We start from the raw sequence: 22,631 nt of genomic DNA on the forward strand, positions 1-22,631 counted from the left end.
CAAGGATGGATTTTTCTTCATTGTCGACCGCACCAAGGAACTCATCAAGGTCAAAGGAAATCAGGTAAACAGAGAGAGAGAGAGAGAGAGAGACAAACACCAACAAAAGCCCCACGGGGGAGCGACTTTCACGAGTCTATCCATCGATCTATCCGGTATATATTTGTCACTTGAAAAAATCGTTCCATTAAAGTTAAGGGGGAGAGGCGTTAATACAAATAGCAGCAGCATCAAGGGCCGCGGTGGGCACGGAGACTACAAGCGTCGGGGGAGGACTTGGGAAACCGAAGCCGCTGATTACTGATCCATCGGTTCCACGCTCGACTCATCGATGTCCATCACATTATCATCCGCCTTTGTGCCTTCTTCCAGTAGCTCCTCATCCACGGCACCCGGCATGTCCTCCTCCATCACACTCTCGGGTGCCACAACGGCGGTCGAGGCAATATTTGACGATACCGCGAGCTCCATTTCCTGTTCCACATTCGCGACCAACGACGAAGCGGCAACGGTTTCGCCTGGTATGGACGACGATTCCATCAACGGCTGTTCTGCTGGGGTCTGCATAGTGACGCTCGGTTCGGGTTTCTCGCTTGCTTCTACCGCTTCACCGATCACTTCGTCGGATTTGGAATGTTGTGCGTCTTCAAGTGCGGCAGCCGGCTGCTCTTCTTCGATCGCAGCAGGCACTAGGACAGCCACGTCGACGGATACCTCGGTTGATTCGATCGCTTTGGGGATGACTTCTTCGACCGCCGGCTGTTGGTCACTGTGTGATTCTTTCACCACCGGTGGTTTCACTTCTTCAACCTCAGCCGCCGATGGTGCTGCTTCGGCAGTGGAGAGTCTTTCTTCGACCGACGGCGAAGAAGATGAAGACGGAGAAGATGATTCTGATGATCTTGTATCCCCGCCACTGCCACCGGTCGAATCAGTCGAGTCCGACGAAGTAGTGTTGCTGCTCACTAAATCCGTCGCGTCCCCTGCTCCGACGTCGTACTTTACCATCTTAGCCAGCGGTTCTCCATCGTCGGCTTGCTGCTCTTCGGCTTTGTCGCTTTCGGCCGCGTGCAGTTTTCCTGTCAAAGGTTGCTGAGATTGGTTTTTGCTATCGACCGTTTCTGCTGCGACTGGTGGCTCAGTCGGCGGGGTCAGTGATGTTTCAATTTTTTCCTCCACGTTCGACGTATTGTCCTCTGGCGATGTATTCTTCGTCGTCGTCGTAGTCGTTGCGCTCGTTGCCGGTGCTACGGTCTCTGTCCCACTCTTCTCGGTTGGTTTATTTGGTGCTAAATCAGAACTTTCGACGGCGACAACGGGTTTCGCCGCATGCTTCGATTCGTGCGGTTGGTCCCCAGCATCATCTGACTGCTCCGTCGGTTCCTTTTCGGTCGTCGGTGAACCTGCGCCCGCCCGAGCAGATTCTAGCAACGGTGTCGCGATATCGCCATCGGTAGCATTCTCGTTCGTATCGACGACGGCAGCGGTACCTGAGTTCGGCGAATGGTCCAGCGTTGTGCTCGCACCGCCCGGTCCATCGCCCGACCGCTCGAACGGGTGTTTATCGTTCATAAACGAACCACGGCCGTTAAGTTCACTATCAGGGCGCTCGACTGGGCCCGGGGAATCGGCAGTCGGCGGGTCATGCAGGACAGCGACCGGATCGCTCGAATCCGGTAGCAGCGCATCCGCCTCCAGGTGAAACTGTTCGTTGTCCATCTCGATGTCCACGTTCACCTCCATGTCACCGTTAACGATCGAGTCCAGCGAATCATTCTCGCTGTCGCTTCTCCGCCGTCCCGGTTCTTGCGTGCTAACGACTGTCGGAAGATAACAAAATGACACATTACTTATCGTGCCTACCGCAATTACAGGTATCACCCACGGAGTTGGAAAACATTGTGCTCGAGTTGCCGGAGGTGGCCGATGTGGCGGTGGCTGGAGTACCAGACGAGGCAGCCGGCGAGTTGCCGCGCGCTTTCGTCGTGCTCAAACCGGGCACCACGCTCAAAGAGGCCGAAATAGTGGAGCACGTCAAGGAACGTGTCGTCAAGTACAAGCAGCTGGCCGGAGGAGTGCTGTTCGTGAAGGAAATACCCCGAAACGCGGCTGGTAAAGTGATCCGGCAGCAGCTGCACATGATTTCGGCCCAGTTTGACGATTAGCGCATTAAGCGCACACCCCTCTTAGATATAATCGATGTAAAAATAAACTGAATGACATCGCAGTGTGCGGCGCTGCCTCGTAGTGGTTGTTTTTCTGTTTCTTGTCCCCAGGCCCATCCTCACAGACCGCGGTCGCGTACGTACCCAAAATATTCTTCTCCACGGCGCGCATAAACTTATCGATGCGCGTGTACTGTTTGCGCGGTTCCGTCAGCAGTTCACAGATACGTTGCACCGTGAACGGGGCCGAATTGAAAGAATCCAGCCGATCCAGAAGCGCTCGCTTCATTCGCTCATAGTTGAACGGATCGACGTTGGGGCACGGTGGAAGATCTGCGAAGGAAACGGACCGGTTAGGCATGGTGCATCGCCAATCGAAAGTTCAGTTTCCGGTTGTGGCGGGTTGTTTGCCGCTGCCACTTACCTGCGATGCTCGGCGTGTTGTCATGGAAATCCGTAATGACATTAACCAATTTTTCTCGGAACAACGGCTTCACCAACACCCAGCGATACAGCGTATCGCCCGTCCGGGCGACGAAAGTTAAGTAGTCCTCTAGCTCGCGCGGGATGTCCTTTTGCTTGGCTTTTGTAAAACGTTCCAGCAGAAGCAGTATTTCTTCCTGATTTTCCATCCTCATTGAAATGCTACGACAATCGGCGTTTGGCTCACAATTCCGAAACTGCGGCTCTTATGGCAGCTACCGTCGGTCGGTAAGCAAGCTGCAACAAGCGCAAAAGTGATGTATAACTGCGGATCCACCTTTTCGCCAGCCAACCAACTATTCACCACTCACGGCTGTGCCTCGTGAGGTGAACTTTTCTAGAGAGTGACACATTGAACTCGGCACCATAAACCCACCAGACGGTGTAAAGACCTGGCACAGATTACACCATCACCGCTGTTGGTGGTGTAAATAGTTCTATCCTTTTATTTGTGTGCTGGACAGAGCATGTCCATCCGAAATCTTTTCTTAGTCGAACAACAGCGTACAGCAAAACCAAATAACAACTTTCTTTTCACCAAATTAGCGGTATCTAACGGTAGTTTAAAAACCGTGGCGAACGACTTCCACCACAACATGTTTACAGCTCAATGTCGAGTGATTCTGGTATTCTCAAAACAATAGACTATCGTTCGTGCGTTCGTTAAATATTGGTTTCGCATCCTATTGATTTTACTATCGCTTAACTGTTGTTTGGAAGATGCAAGTTTCGTAGATCATGCAATAAGTGCATTTGTATACGTACCAGTGGCGTTCTAAACATGTCTCCCCCATACCGAGAACGTCAACACATTCCGTGTTAGATAACAACACAGCGCCAGTCAAAACAACAGAATGAACGTTCTCGGCAGAAATATTGCCCGAAATCTTTTAAGATACAACAGATGCGGCCTAATACAGTCGGTCGCCGGCCGAAACTTTAGTGCAAGTGCGCTCGATGCCAAGGAAGTGGAAAAGCTGGTGAAAAACAATAAGGTGGTCGTGTTCATGAAAGGAAACCCCGACGCTCCGCGATGTGGGTTTAGCAATGCGGTTGTACAAGTCCTTCGCATGCATTCGGTAAATTACGACAGTCACGATGTCCTGCAGAGTGAAGAACTGCGGCAAGGTAACACATTTTCAATCCGCGAGTTTTATGCGACCCTAACCTGTTATGCTCCCCCTTTGTTTCCCGCCACAGGCATAAAGGACTTTTCGAGCTGGCCCACAATACCGCAAGTTTTCATCAACGGAGAGTTTGTCGGAGGATGCGACATTCTGCTACAGATGCACCAAAACGGAGAGCTAATCGAGGAACTGAAAAAGGCCGGCATTGAGAGTGCGTTGGTCAAAGAGGCGGAAAAGTAGAGACTGATTGATAGTTGAATGACGACGACGAACGCGGTTACCGATAAGCAATAAAAGGACCGTTGGTAATTAAGCACCATTCGCACTTTGTTACTCTGGCTCCCATTCACGCGCCCTTCCGGTGGCTCTAGCAAAAGCAGTGCGGAACGGATTCAAATAATTATGCCTTTAAACGCTAAAAGCGCCATAATCTACTCAGATAGAGATATCAAATAGGTTTGTTACTGTAGTCCCAAATTGCATTAAATAGAAATAAATCTAACAAATATCCGCAAGAAGAGCAATTTTCCTACACGTGCTTCATCGGGAGGTTGAATCGGTTGCTCATTATGGTGCAATACCAACCGTTCAATAATCTGTATGTTTTTGAGCATTAATTATCACCAGCAACAAGAGTACTGAGGGACAGGAATAAAAAAGGCGTAAAATCGTAACATGAAAAAAGTGTGGACCAAAAAAACCGGCGAGTTCTTTCCGTACTTGATAGCGTGCCGTTTCGCGTGTGTGCGTTCCGTCGAGCTAATATCGCGCGACCGGCACCGGTTCGCAACCCGCGCACTCGCGACGCTCTTGCATCTCTTTCACGCGCAACCGCGCCACGGTAGTTACGTCGCCGCTGTCTGACGTCGTCGTACGCGCTTTAGCAACAAATTCAAGTTCATCGAAATAGCCTTGCGGTTCCGCGGCTCGTTTTCGATCGCGAACCGGTTTAGTTCTTTGTGAACCGGTGACCAGATCAAACGTGGTTCGTGTTCCACGGTTCCATCGTCGTGTAGTCGCGCTAAGTAACTGATCCCAGTCGATCCGCCGGAGGTGTGTCTGTTTTTAGCAGAATGGCTCTACTACGACTTGTTGCCAACGAGGTAAGTTAGAATGGGACTGTATCGATGGGAGCTCTTAAGCAGGACATTCTTATCGCTGATATGCCCCCGACAATCTTTTGCCATCAAATGTAGTTAATATCGGTTGCGTAACGAAAGGTGTAGTTACTTTTTGTGAAATGTTCTATTAATATAGCGTGGTTCAAGGCCATCGTTCGTTTGCTCCCCACGTGCCTAACGTATTGCGTTTCGGGGTTCATACAATGTAAATTAATGGTGCGTACGGCTGTATAGAACATTGGCACAGTTTGTCATTTAGATATTGGCGTTTTATCATTTAGACTTCCCGCATCACATGTTGTGTCTTATCTGTACGCGTTTTGCTTGACGGAAGTGTTGACACGGCAGGATTGGCCCCCACGGCCATCCTGCTGCCACATCAGCCCACAGAGCGTAAAGCGTGTGTTCCTCGGCCTGAGCGAAAGTGAGGCCGAAATAACACGGGACAGTGTCCGTTTCCTTCTCGCGGGCCGGCGTGTCACTTCTGCCTCAATCGTGTGTTCTAATCGAGTTCAATTGGCGCGACTATGCGATGCAATGTATATAGGGGTCATTCTAATGGGCCACACGGAGCCCGGAGGGTCTCCTCTCTTTTACCATTTATGCGGTTCTTTCCTTATGCAACACCCCTGGACACAGGAAACCTTATCGGGTGAGAGGTGCCCCCAAGGTTAGGGTGCTTCTGACTTTCCCAAACATTAAATTCGAATCGATTTTAATCCATTCCACAGTGCCGCAATGTGCTCCATCGGGGCTACAGCACGGCCACGGGGCCAACGACGAAAATGTTCATCGATGGCAAGTTCGTTGAGTCGAAGACGAACGACTGGATTGATCTGCACGATCCGGCCACAAATGAGCTCGTCACGCGTGTCCCTAAATGTACACAGGACGAGATGCTTGCCGCCGTGGAATCTTCCAAGAAGGCGTTCAAGGTAAGGAAAACCAGCTTACGACGCAGTTCATCTGCTGAAACATCGTGATTCCCCTCAGACCTGGCGCCAGACGTCCATCCTGACCCGGCAGCAGGTGATGTTCAAACTTCAGCACATCATCCGCAATAATATGTCGGAAATTGCGAAAAACATTACGAAGGAACAGGGCAAAACACTGGTTGACGCTGAGGGTGATGTTCTGCGGGGCTTGCGTAAGTGTTCGGGTTCGCTTTTCCGAGCCGAAGGTGCCAGTTTTTCGGCGGGTTTCACCCTCTCGATTTCCCGTTGCAGAGGTTGTGGAGCACTGCTGCAGTATCACGTCGCTGCAGATGGGTGAGACCGTTTCGAACATTGCGAAGGACATGGACACGTACTCGTACACCCTGCCCCTCGGGGTGACGGCCGGTATTGCGCCGTTCAATTTCCCCGCCATGATTCCGCTGTGGATGTTCCCGGTCGCCATTACGTGCGGCAACACGAGTATCATCAAGCCCTCGGAACGAGTGCCCGGAGCCACGATGCTGCTGATGGAGATGCTCAACGAAGCCGGCTGCCCACCGGGAGTGGTGAACGTGATCCACGGGGCGCACGACGCAGTAAACTTTGTCTGCGACAATCCCGACATTCGGGCGGTGTCCTTCGTCGGTTCGGATCAAGCTGGCCGCTACATCTACGAGCGTGCCGGGCGCAACGGTAAGCGCGTCCAGTGTAACATGGGCGCTAAGAACCACGGTGTCGTAATGGCTGACGCCAACAAAGAGAACACACTGAACCAGCTGGCTGGAGCGGCCTTCGGTGCGGCGGGCCAACGGTGTATGGCACTTTCGACGGCGGTGTTCGTCGGCGAAGCCACCAATTGGATTGACGATCTGGTGGAGCGGGCGCGCAAGCTAAAGGTTAACGCGGGTCATTTGCCCGGAACCGACCTGGGACCGGTCATTTCGCCCCAGGCGAAACAGCGCATTCACGAGCTGGTGGAATCGGGGGTGAAGGAGGGAGCGAAGCTGGTGCTCGACGGGCGCAACATTAAGGTGGACAACTACGCGGGCGGAAACTTTGTCGGACCGACCATCATCAGTGGCGTAAAGCCGACCATGAAGTGCTACAAGGAGGAAATCTTTGGCCCGGTGCTGGTGTGCCTGACGGTGGACACGATTGACGAGGCGATTGAGCTGATCAACAGCAATCCGTACGGTAACGGTACGGCCATCTTCACCACCAACGGAGCAACCGCCCGCAAGTTCGTGAACGATATCGATGTGGGTCAGGTGGGCGTGAATGTCCCGATTCCAGTTCCGCTGCCCATGTTTTCGTTCACCGGCAGCCGCGGCAGCTTTTTGGGTGACTGCCACTTCTACGGCAAGCAGGGCGTCAAGTTCTACACGCAAACGAAAACCGTTACGCAGCTGTGGCGTGAGGGCGACGTCAGCCACACGAAAGCGGCTGTTGCTATGCCAACGATGAAGTGAGCGCACTGATTAGAACTACTACGCAACCGACAACCACAACAACCGGTACTCGTCTTCCAGATAAAGTGCATTTAAAATGATATGTTTTTATACAACGCGGTGAGTGAACTAGAGTGGCCAAATAAATGCTTTGCTCGAAAAAGTATCGATCTTGTTGCTTGGTGTTCTGGAGGTGGACGGAAAAGGTTGTTGAAGAGGGAAGGGGTTTTACCGAAATGATTGTGGACGGTCAAACGAAAGAGTGGTGAACAATTAATAGCATTCATAAAAGTCCTTAATACTATTAAGCTGATGTTGAAAATCGGTCCAAGCTTACGTACGATGACTGCCGATGTCGATGTTGGTTCTGGGTCAGAGAAGAAACCACATGGTCATTAGAGAACCGGCAATGCGAAAACGGACAAAAGGGAAAGAAAATCAACCAAATTCTGTAAATTTGTGAAAATTATTAACTTATTTTTTTGATTGTAGGGGCTTGGTTTGGTTGACGATTTCCAGGTTGGCGTCATCTACGGCAAACCCATCGGACAACCGTCTTCGTGGTTTGAAACATCGATGCCGTCTGTCCTCTGACTCTGCTTCAGACTCGGCATCTTCGATACTCTCCGGAGTATTGGCCTCGGTGGTAGAAGCAACATCTACGAGAACAGCAGAGACAGGAACATCGGAAATGCCGGAAGGTCCGGAATTTCGAGCCACACTATCGAGCCTTTTTGCTTCAGCTTCGTATTTCTTCACTAGGTAGCGAGCTCTACGCAAAGCGTTCCGCCGCAGTTTATGACCGTCCGGTCCATCGTTGGGATCGCTTGGGAGGATGATTTGTTTGCTCATTGTATGGCTGAAAATGTAAACGTATGCGCTTTCACTACTTTTCACTTAACTTTACATGAATTAAATTACTTACCGGAATAAGCACGTGATTATTATTAACTACTCAATATGATTTCCGCGCACGATCATTTGCTTACGCCGAGTACGACGCAGGACGAAGGACGAAGGACCGCTGAACTGTCAAATGGAGAGAGAAGCAAACAATTGTTCGCTGTTACGCTCTCTGTCTGGCCTTTGTCGAGAAGAGAGAAGAGAGTCCACGTGAGAAACCCCGTCTCAGTATGAAGGAAAAGGTCAGGTTTCAAAATCCAAAGTCAGGTTAAACATGAGAGTGAGAAATTTTGTTCTCTCGTAGCAGCGCCAGTTTTTGGTTTCCTTCTCTCACTTCTCATTCAACCTCATTCGGTTCAAATCGCAGGTTCACTCACACGTGTGAATGTTGAACAGTAATTTTTCTTTCTGACTACTATAACACAATATTATTCTGTGATTATGATATGTCTGCCCGCGGTGACCACGATGTGAAGTAGAAGAATGTTCTGAAAGGCGGTCGTTTGCCACTGGTCGGGAAAGTAGTGTGTGCTTGTGCTTCGCGGTTTCGTGTACTATCGATGGTGCTACGTGAAGATTGTGTTACGTTCGATATTTTTACTCCCGGCAACCCGGTTCTATGTTGCACTTCTGGCCCGACCAGCGCGCTACCGTGCATTATTTGACAAGTGATCCCTGCTAGTCCCTCGTCACGCGTTTCCGTATCTTGCTCCCCAAAGTAAACAGCCGCCTATCGGCAAACGGCAGTCCGCGTGTTATATGTTCCGCAATCAGCGACAGCCCACCCCAGAATCCCAAGTATCGTCAAGGACAACTGTGATTTGTAATCGGTTCGCGCGCGAGCTGGCGCCCTGTTTCGTGTTCATTGCGTTTCGATGTAAATAGTGGCACGGCGTTTGAAATTGTCCCCAAATGTGGTTCCGTGACACCGCGTGACGAACACCGTCGGCGTAGCTCGTTCGGGCGGGCACGTTAGGTTTGTTTTGTGTAATTTTTACTTCACTCGCCTGCGCCTCTATCTCTCGCGCCCGTGCGGATCGGTCACCATTCCAAAGGTCACCCAACAAGCGTGCGTGTATGTGTGTCTGCAGGTGGAGTCGGTGCGCTTCTCATCGCATTTCCGTCGGCAACATAGTACTTAGCGGCCTGCTACTTACATAATTTCCCCCCGTAAGTATCGCCCAAAATGTGTTCGGATGTTGTCAAAGGCAACCCCGTTTGCCCCAAACGCACTATCGATTGACGGCTGTCAGCTGGTGCGTTGGGTAGTGGGGGGCATCTTCAGCGCCTGCTCTACGCACACGCGGTGCATCGGTTGCGAATCGTAGTGACACGTGACGTCATTGTCGTGAGGACAGAACGTTCGAAGCGCGGAGATCAATGTCCCGCGGGCCACGCGATCGAGAAGGAAACAACTTTAACCTGCTCTCTCCGCGAGCCGCGAGCAATTTGCATCGAAAGCCGGTTTCGGGTGATCACATTCGGAGCCACGAACAGTGCCGAGGAAAAGCGAGTTTACAAGTTATGGAAAATTCCGCCACTATCCGCCAGTTTTCAAGGACAGCGAAATAAATTAGGAGCCAAGGTGCAACGTTTTAAACAGTTGCTGATTGGCAACTGGTAACACATTACTTGGCGTATAGTGTTTACCTTTCCGCCAATATTTCAATTTGCCCGAGCTTGAAATGGAAAAACAATAAAGTTATAACCGAACGGGATTCAACGTCAGTTGTGCCCGAGCAATTAATTGGTACAGAAAACGCTGTTGAGAAACGTTGTTGAGAGAAATATTCGAAAAGCAAAAAAGCCATCCGCCAAGTAATGAAAGTAGAGCGCCACGCAGGGAAGATGTGCCAAGATTACGCAGCACTCGTTTCGTGCATACAATGTTGCAAATAGCGGTTGATAAATGGTGGCGAAAATGTTCTCCCCGCCCGAGTGGCCGTAGGAAGCCAACAATGGGATGTGAGGCGATGATGAAAATTGAGACACTCAGCCAGACACTCTTCGCGTGCACAAAAGGAATGTGAAAACGCCGAGTTTTCCCCATCAACAGGCGACGCGAAAATCACCCGAACCAGAATAAACCGGCGCCGCCAGACGGAGCGGGGATAACTGCTGCATTGTTTGCCGGGTGCATTCCCGAACCAACCGAACCCTTGCTGAGGGATGGAGCGTGCAATGAAAAATGGTTTCAAACGAGAGCTGGCATTTTTGGATCGCCGACGCGCTCAGACAACAAAATAGCGGTGGAAAAATGTTATGTGGTTCCGAAAATATCCACAAAGCCTAATGGAAACGTACGGAACTGAGGGACGATTCTACCGGGGATTGTAACGGCGTTTCTCAATTTCATAATTTTTTTCCATTACTTTGTAACTTTCAAAGCCATTCGAGACCTTGTAAATCAGGATTGATAAGCGACGTAGTAAAGAATGATCAACAAAAGACCGCTGATCATAATCATCATAATCTTTAAGCGTTTGTTTTTACTCAAAACACGACTCCAAGCTGGTCTGTGAACACTGGACACTGATTGACGCGGTGTGTGATTAGAGGCTAAGCTAGCGCAGCCGATAACAACAAACCATTACAATGCACAAACCTCATGTTGGGGGGAGGCAGCCCTACATTAAGCGCGACATCATCATCTCCATCCCATTCACAAGCCGTGGAAAACTTCATTCACCGGATTCCCGCTGGACGGAAGATCTTTTCCTTTTGGCACGCCCGGGACTCGTGCTCACGGACGGGCCAACATATTCATATTCGCCGTGACGTCGTCCGCAGTATCATACCACAAAGATCTTCCTCCGTATCGGACGTATCGTTAACCGCATCCTGAGGGTTGGTTTACGATCTGGGAGCAACGTGCTGCTGCTGTGTGGTTGGTTGTCACCGCGGTTATCACAATTCCCAGCAATCTACGGTCGAAGCACGTTGCGGTCGGTAAACGTTCCTGCAGACAAGAAACAATGGCGAATGGCAGAAGAAGATGCTGCTTGCCCGGGCCTGGTGTGGATAATGAGCTGTCTTATCACGGGACGATCGTGTAATTGTTTTACAGTATTGTCCGACATGTCTTCTGTCGCGTCATGTCTAATGAAGTGGTTTATGGTCCCGTAACAATGTATCTCATCGAGACGTCGGCGGTTCCCAGGCGCGTTTGATTGAGGTGTGATCGATGGACGTGGTAGCCATTCCGGGCTTCGACGGGCCATGAAAGAACCGCTCAAAAACTAGCCAAACATAGCGCCCCATTCACAGAGTGGAGCACGGCACGCCAATTGATCGAACTTTGTTCCCTAGTTTACTCCTGACTCAAATTGGACCAATAAAGGCATCGGCCGGTCCCGTCGGCTGGGAGGATTGATTGCACAACACGTTAGATGATGGTCTGACGGATAGTTTTCGTCCACACAGCTAACGTTAATTATCGCTAGTTCCAGTTCCATTGATCCGACGTCAGGCGTGTTTGTAGAAGCCGTACAGAAAATTGGAATGTGTTTCGATGCTATTCCCTGTTGGAGATTCCCTGTCGCCCGGACACCTCTCGGAACCATCTCTCAGCAGAGCCGTTTGTGTTATCACGCGGCTGATGAATCGGTTCTGCGCTAATGCTTTCCTTTCACAGGTTTATGAATGGTGTTATATGTGATAAATCTGAAATTATGGCGTCCTCCGGCCAGATAACGGCCATTCCGAAGAGCCGACCTGTCGCCCCATAACGGGTTCACGTGTTCCATAAGCCGACTATTGCATCGCTGCAGGATCGGACAATTGTTGCAACGAAGTCTTATCTTATCGTTTGAGCAAACTTAATTAGGATAGCTTTGAGACGTCGACGAGACACGGTTGACCGATGCATGCTTCAATTAGTAAACGATTTGAGCTTAATCACCACCCAACTTTTGTTACGGCGAGCCCTGGTAACGGTCGGTCCAGGCCTCTGGCCAATTATTCGTATGATAGACAGGCGAGGTACACTCAGGAGGCTTCGAACCGATAGCCGAGCTTTCACTCGAAATCAAAGTAGGTTGGAATTAGGTTTTTGAAAAAAGTACACTTTCCACTTAATACCTTGACCATGGAATACCACTTCACGCCATGGAAAATACCACTTCTTATCCGGGGCTCCAACCGCCGAGCAGCGGCCTTGACCAGATACAATGTTAATTTCTGTTGCTTTCTGTAACGATGTAACAGGACATCGACGAGCGTTATCGACTGCTTTATCAACTGGGTGGGGAAATACTACTTAATTATCCAAAATTAATGGCGTTCGAAAAGCGGTCTATTTTACCACAGTTTTGATGAAAATTTTGTGAAATTAATACTTCAAAAAATTACCAAAACCCAATATTGTATGTTGTCTCTTTCTAGGCTTATTTAAAGTGCCACAACCCGACACACCATGTCGTCATCGTTTGGCGTGTGGGATTATGTCGTCTTCATCGCGATGCTGATCGTGTCCGCCGGCATCGGTGTGTATTACCGGTTTTCCGGCGGCAAGCAGAAAACCACGACGGTAAGTAACGCGGGATTAGCTGGTTCGCATTCGAGAGAAAGGTCAGTGACCTTAGCCTGTAACCTAGACCTACACAGCCGAGCGGAAAACCAGTTCAGACTGACCCGTTTTTGTTGTACCAAGCGGCTTTGGATGGTGTTGAGCATAAACGATCATACGGAACCATTTCCCATCGCACCGAACTGGAGTGTGACGGTGTTGGTGATCACTATACGGCCCCAATTAGGTTAGTTAAAACTGAGCCACGTCCAACTGACCTCATGAGGTGCGCACGCATGAAAAGCATGGAAACAAACTGCGCACAGTAAGCAAAACAAACCCATTACCCGCGGCGAAGCACCTTTACGAAGCGCAAAATTCGACTCCGTCTAGTCCAGGAATCCACGGCCCGTCGCCGCGCGCATCGTATGATCTGGCGCCGGACTTTGGACCGCATGTGAATGGCGAGGAGAAATGCGGAGGGCGAAACAAACACGCGAAGAAAGCCGCCTCTTCGTCGATGCCTAATATTTATCGCAATATTTTCTTTTTCTCCCTCTTTTTCGCCAGGAGTACCTGTTGGCCGATCGCAACATGTCGATTTGGCCGGTGTCGTTCAGCTTGATGGCCAGCTTTATGTCGGCGGTAACGCTGCTGGGTGTTTCGAACGAAAACTACCAATTCGGTACCCAGTTTGTGGCCATTAACCTTTCGTACGGGCTCGCGACTCCGATAGCGGCCTACCTCTTCCTGCCAGTATTCTTCCGCCTGCAGGCCTGCAGTGCGTACGAGGTACCGCAAAGGCGTGGCCGCCGGCCCCCACCACCTGGTGCGTTTTGATTGCCCTCTAATTCGGCCCTTCATTTGTCCGACCGACAGTATTTAGAGAAACGATTCGGCAAAGCGACGCGCCTCGCTGCGTCGATGGCCTACACGCTGCAGATGATCCTGTACATGGGTATAGCGGTGTACGCGCCGGCCCTTGCCCTGGAGGCCGTTACCGGGCTCGACCAAGCGTACTCGATCCTGGTGATCGGCGGCATCTGCACGTTCTACTCGACGATCGGGGGCATGAAGGCGGTCCTGTTTACTGACGTGTTCCAGTCGGTGCTAATGTTTGCCGCCATCTACGCGGTCATTATCTGTGCCGCCGTGAAGGCGGGCGGTATTGGCCCGATCTGGGATGCGGCCTCCGAGGGTGGCCGGTTGGAGATTTGGAAGTACGAACGGAGTGGATGGTCGTTGGAGTACTGTGTGCTCACTCTCCTTTTCTCTCTTTCCCTCTTTGTAGCTTCTCGCCGGATCCGACGACGCGCCACACCTGGTGGAGCCTGACGATCGGGGGCATGTTTACCTATCTTTCGCTGTACGCCGTGAACCAGACGCAAGTGCAACGTCTGAAGACGGTGAAAGATCTCAAATCGGCCCAGCAGGCACTGTGGCTGAACTGGCCCATCCTGTCGCTGCTCAGCTTCAGCACGTCGTTCAGTGGGTTGGCAATCTACTACTTCTATCGCACCTGTGATCCTCTGCGCCAGGGGCGCATCACCGTACGCGATCAGACGATGCCCCTGTTCGTGGTGGACGCTATGGGCGATCTTCCGGGGCTTCCGGGCCTATTCGTTTCCGGTATCTTCTCCGCCAGCCTGTCGACCGTTTCGGCCGCCCTCAATTCGCTGGCGGCCGTCACGCTCGAGGACTACCTGAAACCGTTGTACCAGAAGCTCAAGAAGAAACCCCTGCCCGATCTGCAGTCCAGCTTCCCGAGCAAGGTGATGGCCTTCGTGTACGGGCTGATCTGCATAGCGGTCTCGTTCGTTGCCCAGAACATGGGCGGTGTACTGCAGGCATCGCTCACGATTTTCGGCGTCGTCGGTGGCCCACTGTTTGCTCTCTTCTCGCTGGGAATGTTTACCAAGCGTGCCAACCAACGGGTGAGTGCCGGGGGGGATGAGCATCGGATCGTGCAGCAACATTGCATCGCATTGTCACTTTCTACCTTTCCTGGTTTTGTAGGGCGTCATAACGGGGCTGCTGGTCGGCCTTGGGTTCTCCCTTTGGATCGGGTTCGGTCAGCCTCGGCCACCGCTTAAAACGCTCAACTTCTCCGTCGAAGATTGCTCGGAGTTTGGTGGCTACAATGAAACAACGCGCCAGCTACCACTGGCCATGGCACAACGTGTATCCGAGGTGGTTCCGCGGGACGATTCGGACTACTTCTACATGTACCGCCTGTCGTACATGTGGTTCAGCGTGCTCGGGTATCTCGTAACGTTCACCGTCGGCTACGGGACGAGTCTGGTACTCCGGTGGCGTGGTGCCCACGGCGCGGAGTGTATCTATCTCGACGAGCAGCACCTATACCTCAACACGGAACTCTTCTCGCCCCCGATCGCCAGGCGCATGAAGAAACGGATGGCCGCTTTCATCGAAAACGGTGGCGATGTGCGTTTGGACTCCTTGGAGTGTTCGAAATGATTCCACGGCCACCAGTCGCCAATCGCCCTTACCCTTTTCTGTTCTGTTTCTTTTCGTTTCATTCTCGTCGCCCGTTGATCTCTCGATCTCAACAGATTGACGCTACAAGGCACCCGCACGACAATAATGGTGGCGTGGGAATAGCTGCGGCAGCCGAAAAACAAAACGCAAGCTCATTCTAACATGCCCGCCGCTTGTTCGGCGACATTCCTATCTATTTCCCGTATCCCCACGAAACGGCTGTGTGAGTGACGCGAGGAGCGTCCGAAGAAAAGGTCGCCGGTTCCAGTCTTGCGGTCCCGTTTACGATTGCGCACAAAAAGTGAAACTTAAAAGCGCTCTCGTGCGCTAGGGCGGTGTCCCCCAATGGCAGGGACACGCGGTGGGAAAAAGTGGTTACGAACAAAACACGTTGAAATACAAAGTCTTCCAGTAGCATTGGTCAAAATGGGGAACAGAGTAGATACTGAACCCCACGGTGGGGTTGGAGTGATCGGGAAAAAGCACCCGATCGCGGGGTGCTTTTGGCATCGATCGTACTTCAGCCAATATTCTCCTTGATCGTCACGATAGAGGTGAGATTGGTGCCGAGCGGCAACCGTGTTGCTTACTCTTAGTGTTTAGCGAGACTCGCGAGTGCAGCAGATTAAAGTAGTCTAAATATTGCCTAGAAACAATGTTGTAGAATAAAAGAATCGATGTGTCTGTAAATTTGAGCATAACCAACCAATATTGAGACATATTCACGTATTGAGCGTATTGAGACATATTCACAAGAGATATTTATTACGGGAACGGAATTTAACGGCATTCGGGGTGTGGTTCAACCTTCGCCTCCTCGGCGTGGTCAGGGTGGTGAAGCTTAGTGAATACGCGAGTTAAGCGGATTCAGTATTCGACCCACCATCAGCGCCAAATCGAGCTCGTTGTCCAAGATGCAGAACAAAAATGGATAGTTTACGGCGAGCTCGACCGGATTTTTGTACAGCGACGTAAAACCTGTGTGGGGCGCGAAAGACAAAAAGACAAAGTTACATTTACAGCAGCCAACACCGACTCCGGAAGCCGCCGCCCATCGCCCCCCGGAAGTGACCCGCAATTACGGGCACCGTTCAGGTGGAAACATAATAACGATGCGCGCGACACGAGGGCCACCGTGGCCAGTTGCATAATTACGTTTTAGTTGCTGCAACGAGTGCGTGCGGATGTTAATGTTGATCGACTGTTCGATGTGCTTGGCGTAGATCGTTGGATCTTCCGTCATGAGCGTGAAGTCGGCCCGCGCTGGTTCAAAGATGTCGTTGATGCCGAGCTGCAAGAAAAATGGGGAAATGATATTTGTTTACTTCGAATCACTTTCGTCCTGGCAGCCCAGAACTGGTATTACATTCTGCAGGTCGCTCGTTAGGACGATGCTGCCTTTGAGGTTAAACTTCGGTACGATCGTTTTAACCCACGTCGGGCTCATCTGGCTCGTAATGTCGCGCAGATTCGGTACGCCGTTCTCGCCAACCTGCAACAGCTTGAGCACATTGCCCAGCCCGTACTCGTAATCGGGCAGGATGAGGAGCAGCTTGTAATCCTCGGAGTCCAGCTCGAGCTCTATTACGGTCGAATGAAGCCCCTCGATGTACGCGTACTTGAGGATCGTGTTGTAAACCTTGTACGGCACCCGGACGACCTCCGTTTCGGTGAGATAGAAATTGTGCTCGATCGTGTCATCCAGCAAACGGTACTCTTCGGGTTCGGGTTGGGGATGCCGAAACGGGTTCACCCGCTCGGAACCACCCGCTGCCGGGAGCAACGTTTCTGTCGGCGGCGCACCGGTCGGGACGAGGTCTTGGAAGAGAAAATTTTGCAGGAAGCGTTGGTGGCCCACGATGTCGATTTCTTCTGGCTGGCGCTTCATACGCAACGAACGGCGTCGGTGTGGCGAACCGGACTGTTGCCGGTGAAGTAGCCGTTTGCCCCGTTTCCGCAGATTTCGCCGTCGTTTTTCTCCACCCTCTTCGGGTGCTTCTTCCGGTCCGGGCGTCGGTTCGGCTGGTGCTTCTTCCGTCACCGTTTCCGTGTCCGGAACGATCGTCTCTTCAGTCGGTGCCGCATCGGATGCCGTGCTACCCCCTGACCCTTCCAAGCCTTCCGTAGAACTTTCTTCGCCGCCAGCCGGTACCGTTGTCGGTTCTTCGGAAACCGTTCCGGCCCCTTCAAGAGAGGTCGTTTCCATTGGTTCCGTTGAGTTGCTAACGTCATCGGTCGTGGTGTCGCTGTTGGTCGTGGAATCCGCTTCCATTTCTGGCGCGGTCGATGGGAGTGGCGGTGGCAGCGTTGTAGCTTGCATACGCATTTCCGGAATGCTCTCCAGATCGTAGCCGTAAAATTTTAGCACCGACTCGTACTCGGGTCTGCGTTCGGCAATAAAAATGCGTACAAAGAATGAAACAATCCCCTGCCTGTAGGTTCAATTTCCCACCGAAACCTTCACCGACTGGCCTTCCCTTGGCCAATCTTAAGCATTGCTTTCATCCGGCCTTCCGGCACTCGCCAATTACCTGATCGTGATGTTTTCGCTGCTCAAGCTGAGTCCATTAAGAAGGTTTTCTTTCTGGTAGAAGTAACTTCGCAACCGCCGATGGATATCCCGGTAGCCAACGCGCAGCACATCCTTATCGTACGGCACCACCAAGTGGTCGTGCAGTTCCGCCGCACTACGCCCTGCGGATCCTTCGTACAGGGCGACCAAAATGCTGGCGAGAGCGCACGGTGAAAAGGCAATGTTGTTCTTGTTACCCTTCGAGTGCTGGTGCAGAACGCGGAATCCGAGATGGTTCGTTTTGTCGATCATCGCATCGAGCGGGGTCACCTTCTGGCGCAATTCCTGCTTTACGGGTGCGCTCGGTGCTGACGGCGGCGGCGGCGGTGGTGGTGGCTGGTTCGAAACAGTGAAGCTTTCGTCCGTCCCGAAGCTCAAACTGTAGAACTGAGCCACACTCGGATGATAACTCATGATCGCCGCCATTAATAATATGCCCACCGGGATCACGCACATGTTTGCACACTTGCTCCGAACGAGTTCAACGAACGATCAGCGCCTTAATGAACCGGGATGATCGCACAAAAAATGATTGTCCATTAATGATCTGGTGGTTCCCCGGAGCGCTAATTTGTGTGCTTTTGGCCAATCCTCTGGGGAACAGTTGAAACACACCACATCACACTCTGCACGCGGCGCTCTTTGGCGCTCTGTTCTGCTGTTCGTTTCTTGGCGCTTTGGCGGGGCACGGCAAACGCGGCAAACACGGGACACGTTCGTCCAACGACTAACCCGTTTGACGACCAGGTGATCTTCTTTTATAAAACTGTCGGCCAAGAAGGGAGGACGCGAAAGAATTCAGCGGGAGCCACCCCGTGGATAGAATTAACTCGAAAGAAGGTGTGTATTCGCGCCACATGCTCGACCGTTGTTTGGTTCCGCCGGTCTCGCTCTGGCCCGGGGCATAAACAACTGGCTGCCGGTCATTGTTTCACGCTGTCCTTCTTGTGCCGGAGGACGCTAGTCGCGTTGCGTGTACCACGAGGCCCACCTAGTTTAGCGAAACGACGGGTTCAACGGGGAAGGGTGGAACCTACAACGAAACACAATGGAAATCCGCCGAAGGCAGGTCGCGCAAACTGATGCTATTAAATAATTGGTCAAAAATGGCTACGTCGCTCAGCACGTTCTAAGACAGGTTTTGAAAATGAAAGTTTATTGGATCTCGTGAAATTCGCACCTTATCGATCCTCGGGCGGACAATGTTGCCATCCTGTGACCTAGTTCTTGGTGTGTAGGGCATATTTGTGCACCGTCATCCGGCAACATTCTTTCGATTCGACACGCAGTTCTTCGCGGTTCCGTGAAGAACGGCGCCGATTATTGAATGCGGGCTCCTCCGGTCGACGGGGTCGGGGTGTAAACAAACCGGGAATCCTGCGGGGCCCCAGATACCCACGAAATGTGATGTTTCTTTTTGCTCCTGGCGACCCACATTTTTCTCACCGTAACGTACGCAAATAGTTCCACAAACGTGCATAGTTCTTTCATGAAACTGGCAACGATTTTTTGAAGACGAGTTATGAGATTGTGGTGCACTGTGCACTGTAAATTGTTCACAGTAAAACTAGGCCACAATCGCAAGTCTCGCTTGACCATTCTTGTTCTTTACGACAAATTTCGTTTTAAAACATCTTTTTCGGAATATTGGATTTATACCTTTTTTTTTGTTGGAATTCGCGCGCGCAATCACAATTACATTCCACAGGTGTCAAAATCGATTACTTTCGATGTTTTCTGATGGAAGCTGTCACAGCTGTGAGCTGTCAAAAAACCGTTCCTTCTGCTGTTTTTGTTTTGATTTATGGTGTAACAAGTTTACGACAACCTAAGGAATTGGCAAATAAAATTTCTATTCGGAGCTGTATCATATTTGTAATGTAATGTTTGCCTTTGTTTCCGCGCCTCTAAGGATAGTAATACCGGTCTCGGCAACATTGATATGACTTGGGGCTCAGTTATCCAATCGAATTCGGACTCATCATGGTGATGGCCAAAGCTGGTCTTGGTAAATTTCGGGATATTTTGGAGGCGTGCAGGCGTAGCAAGTTTATGAACTTTTCGCTTGACGACCGGGGGTCGACAGTGGTGAGCGGCCTTTCGCTTACGCCAGTCGGCAAAATGCTACGCAACAATTTGCGTCAAGAGAGCTACCAACTGCTCAGTGGAAGCACGGTTCCAGTGTACCGCGGCACCGGTAGCATGAGCTTGGCCGAAAACTTACACTTCCTATACCAGAACTATCCGCTGAGCTTGCCATTTGGTGTAGCACTCGAGGTAAACGGCAGCGAACATCGGAGCTTCGATGATCCACTTCGAACGGCTACAAGCGGCCTGCGAGTGGAACCCACTGTGATTGACCTGTGCACTACATACCTGATCGCACCTTCACTGGCAGCACAATTTCTACATCAAACACAGCGGCAACGCAAAATCTGGTGGATGCGTTTCTCGTCAGGCCCGGGTCGTTATCTAATTTCTGACGCCCAAAGCAGCAACGACGGCGAGCGAACAGTGGTTGCAATAAGGGCACGGTTCGGCAATACAGAACGTGGTACCACTACCGAGCAACCGGCAGCGCAGGAACTCGAGCAAACCATCGATCTCGAATGGTTGGAGCTATTTCCCCGAGGTCTGCTAGAAGGCTCCGATATTCCCGAGGAGCTATCCATTCGGGGGAAAGGAAAAGCCAAAAAGTCGTTTCCTCCAGCTGTGGTGCGCGTTCACCAAGACCTTGACCGTGCCACGTTAGCTGTGCTGATGGATGCACTAGAACCGGCACCGTTCTCAGGTTGCGTTCGAGTTCACCGAAAACTAGCCCCTTTCAAGTGCGGCATTATCTGCCATGTAAAGGGTGAGTGATGAAAGCAGGAAAACAGGAGCTGAGGCTTAATCATCTCTTTAATGAATTTATTTTAAGATCGGGCACGGCAGGCAGAGGTCGAAGATCTGGCAAAGCATTTAGCGATCGTACTCCGTAAAGCGGACGTCTCGCTCTTAGACTACTCCCAGCAAGCTAAGGATGTTGGCAGCTACCGGAAGCAGATCGCGAACCTCGATGCCTTGGGCGTTCCGTACGCACTCGTGCTGCGTGACGAAGCGCTTGAAACTGGATTACTCCAGTTGCGCGCCCGCGACACAACGCTGGCGGAAACGATTCACGTGTCCGACCTGCCGCACTATCTAATAAAGATCATACAGTCCTAGAGAAAGTCGCACAGATACTGGCGCACGTTGAAGCCCACCATGCGGCCGATGTGCAGGATAAAGTCGAGTCCCACCGTGCACTGCAGGCGAGCCGAACCCTCCAGTATGCTGCCGTCCGATACGGACGCATACGCAAGCAGCTTCAGGTGAACGAGGGTAGCGATCTGGGCCAACAGATTGCACGTCAGCCCCACTTGCTGCCCTTCCAGAATGGAGTAGAAGATGGCCAGCAGCCTGTCGACGGTGAACGGTTTCGGGCCAAGCTGAGTGGCCATCTTTTCCGACACCTTCGCCCGTGCATTCACCGTCTGCATCCGTTTCCGTTGCTTGCCGTGATTCTTGACAAACAATCGTTTGTCCTCCTTGGCCGGATTGTGGCTGGCGAGGTAGGCTGCAATCAGCAAGTATTTGGCGTAGTACGGTAGCTCCAGACGCTGTGCTTGCCGTAGCTGATCGACACCGTCCACCGGATCCAGACTGTTTGTGCCGAGGCGCATGTACAGTGTGCTGAGTGCACTCTTCATCACCTTCACGATATTGCGCCACAGCTTCATCGCATCGTGCGCCTCGATCGATCCATCCAGGACGGGAGCGTAGTAACGGGTAAAACACTGCACGGCCACGAGCCGCAGTTCGCTAATGTCCCTGCACACCTTCCAGAAGGTGCTGAGAAAGATGCTCACGTAGCTTTCGTAAAACTCTTTGGTCAGCGTCCGTTCCAATCGTAACAGCTGCTCGTCATTCGCTTCGCTCAACTGCAAACGTTCCTGCGTGTCCAGCTTGATCTGAATAAAGTGGTATGATCGGTGATCGGTGATCGGTGATCGATTATCAGTTACAGCTTAATGTCGGATGTTTTACCTTTTCGAAATCGTTCACCAGTATCTGCTGCATATCATTGCGTGAGTATTCAGGAACGAACAGTTTCACAATCGGAGGGAAACCCGTCTTAACGTAGTATTTCTCAAACGGTAGTGACGATAGCAGCGCTACGGAGATGTTTTGTCCGGTGGCCTCAGGAAGCTGTAGCAACATTGGCAGCAGGTTGTAGTCCATATCTCTCAGCCGTTCCGCATTTTCCAGCACGATCACGTACGCAAGCGATCGGTCAAGTTGCCGCAGTTCATCCAGGAAGTCCTTCATGTACTCAATCTTACGCTCGTAGGAGTAGCCGTTGTGCGAAGACAGTGAGATCCCTTGCAGCTCGAACGCGATCGTTTCGAAGAACAGTTTATTGGTGTACGCAGCGATCGTGTTGAGCGTTACGTGTTTGATGCCAGAAAGCTGTGATAGAAGCGCCTCCAGTAAGGACGATTTGCCGGTTGCGGCGTGCCCATACAGATAGAGTGCGGCCGGTAACGGGTCTCCCGTGCCATAGTACTGATACAGTTTCCGGAGAATCGATTTACGGCACGGATATTGGCGCGTTATTTCCTCGATCACGTTGTTTCTTTCTGTTGCGGCCATTTATCCGTAAATGCTTAAACTGGCACGAAACCAAATATTTTGTAATTATTATGATGCACGTCCGGAACCGAAATTTTGCCGCGCAATTCGTGGCGATGTTTTCGAAGTTTTGCTCGAACGTGCTCGAATCGAATGCCACTGCGAACTGTCAAAACGGTCACCCGAGAACTGTCAGCTTGGAAGGGAAAATTTTTCAT

At 51.4% G+C, this 22,631-nt stretch overlaps 6 protein-coding genes across 6 annotated transcripts; 3 read left to right on the forward strand and 3 right to left on the reverse strand.

The window, feature by feature from the left end:
* Window positions 1–157: 157 nt before the first annotated feature.
* On the reverse strand, window positions 158–2,798 carry LOC131208982 (serine/threonine-protein phosphatase 4 regulatory subunit 2). The gene is made up of 3 exons (XM_058201934.1): window positions 2,590–2,798; window positions 2,310–2,498; window positions 158–1,820 (listed from the first exon to the last, which is right to left on the reverse strand). Exons 1-3 carry the CDS (start codon window positions 2,795–2,797, stop codon window positions 298–300), a joined length of 1,920 nt encoding a protein of 639 aa, XP_058057917.1. The 5' UTR covers window position 2,798; the 3' UTR covers window positions 158–297.
* A 421-nt stretch (window positions 2,799–3,219) lies between these two features.
* On the forward strand, window positions 3,220–4,326 carry LOC131208985 (glutaredoxin-related protein 5, mitochondrial). Its single transcript, XM_058201938.1, has 2 exons — window positions 3,220–3,776; window positions 3,849–4,326. The coding sequence occupies exons 1-2, from the start codon at window positions 3,503–3,505 to the stop codon at window positions 4,013–4,015; spliced, it is 441 nt and encodes a 146-aa protein (XP_058057921.1). The 5' UTR covers window positions 3,220–3,502; the 3' UTR covers window positions 4,016–4,326.
* A 389-nt stretch (window positions 4,327–4,715) lies between these two features.
* On the forward strand, window positions 4,716–7,443 carry LOC131208984 (probable methylmalonate-semialdehyde dehydrogenase [acylating], mitochondrial). The gene is made up of 4 exons (XM_058201937.1): window positions 4,716–4,878; window positions 5,628–5,831; window positions 5,890–6,043; window positions 6,123–7,443. Exons 1-4 carry the CDS (start codon window positions 4,849–4,851, stop codon window positions 7,298–7,300), a joined length of 1,566 nt encoding a protein of 521 aa, XP_058057920.1. The 5' UTR covers window positions 4,716–4,848; the 3' UTR covers window positions 7,301–7,443.
* A 1,299-nt stretch (window positions 7,444–8,742) lies between these two features.
* Window positions 8,743–15,882, forward strand: LOC131208983 (putative sodium-dependent multivitamin transporter). Its single transcript, XM_058201936.1, has 7 exons — window positions 8,743–9,352; window positions 12,566–12,710; window positions 13,260–13,481; window positions 13,569–13,909; window positions 13,981–14,623; window positions 14,706–15,134; window positions 15,263–15,882. The coding sequence occupies exons 2-7, from the start codon at window positions 12,597–12,599 to the stop codon at window positions 15,347–15,349; spliced, it is 1,836 nt and encodes a 611-aa protein (XP_058057919.1). The 5' UTR covers window positions 8,743–9,352; window positions 12,566–12,596; the 3' UTR covers window positions 15,350–15,882.
* A 111-nt stretch (window positions 15,883–15,993) lies between these two features.
* Window positions 15,994–18,216, reverse strand: LOC131211880 (uncharacterized). The gene is made up of 4 exons (XM_058205543.1): window positions 17,720–18,216; window positions 16,555–17,572; window positions 16,344–16,479; window positions 15,994–16,166 (listed from the first exon to the last, which is right to left on the reverse strand). Exons 1-4 carry the CDS (start codon window positions 18,214–18,216, stop codon window positions 16,030–16,032), a joined length of 1,788 nt encoding a protein of 595 aa, XP_058061526.1. The 3' UTR covers window positions 15,994–16,029.
* A 2,747-nt stretch (window positions 18,217–20,963) lies between these two features.
* LOC131211881 (origin recognition complex subunit 5) lies at window positions 20,964–22,434 on the reverse strand. Its single transcript, XM_058205544.1, has 2 exons — window positions 21,821–22,434; window positions 20,964–21,756 (listed from the first exon to the last, which is right to left on the reverse strand). Exons 1-2 carry the CDS (start codon window positions 22,432–22,434, stop codon window positions 20,964–20,966), a joined length of 1,407 nt encoding a protein of 468 aa, XP_058061527.1.
* Window positions 22,435–22,631: the final 197 nt, after the last annotated feature.

Source organism: Anopheles bellator, chromosome 2 (genome assembly GCF_943735745.2).
Source record: "Anopheles bellator chromosome 2, idAnoBellAS_SP24_06.2, whole genome shotgun sequence".
In the NCBI taxonomy this organism is placed as follows: Eukaryota; Metazoa; Arthropoda; class Insecta; order Diptera; family Culicidae; genus Anopheles; species Anopheles bellator.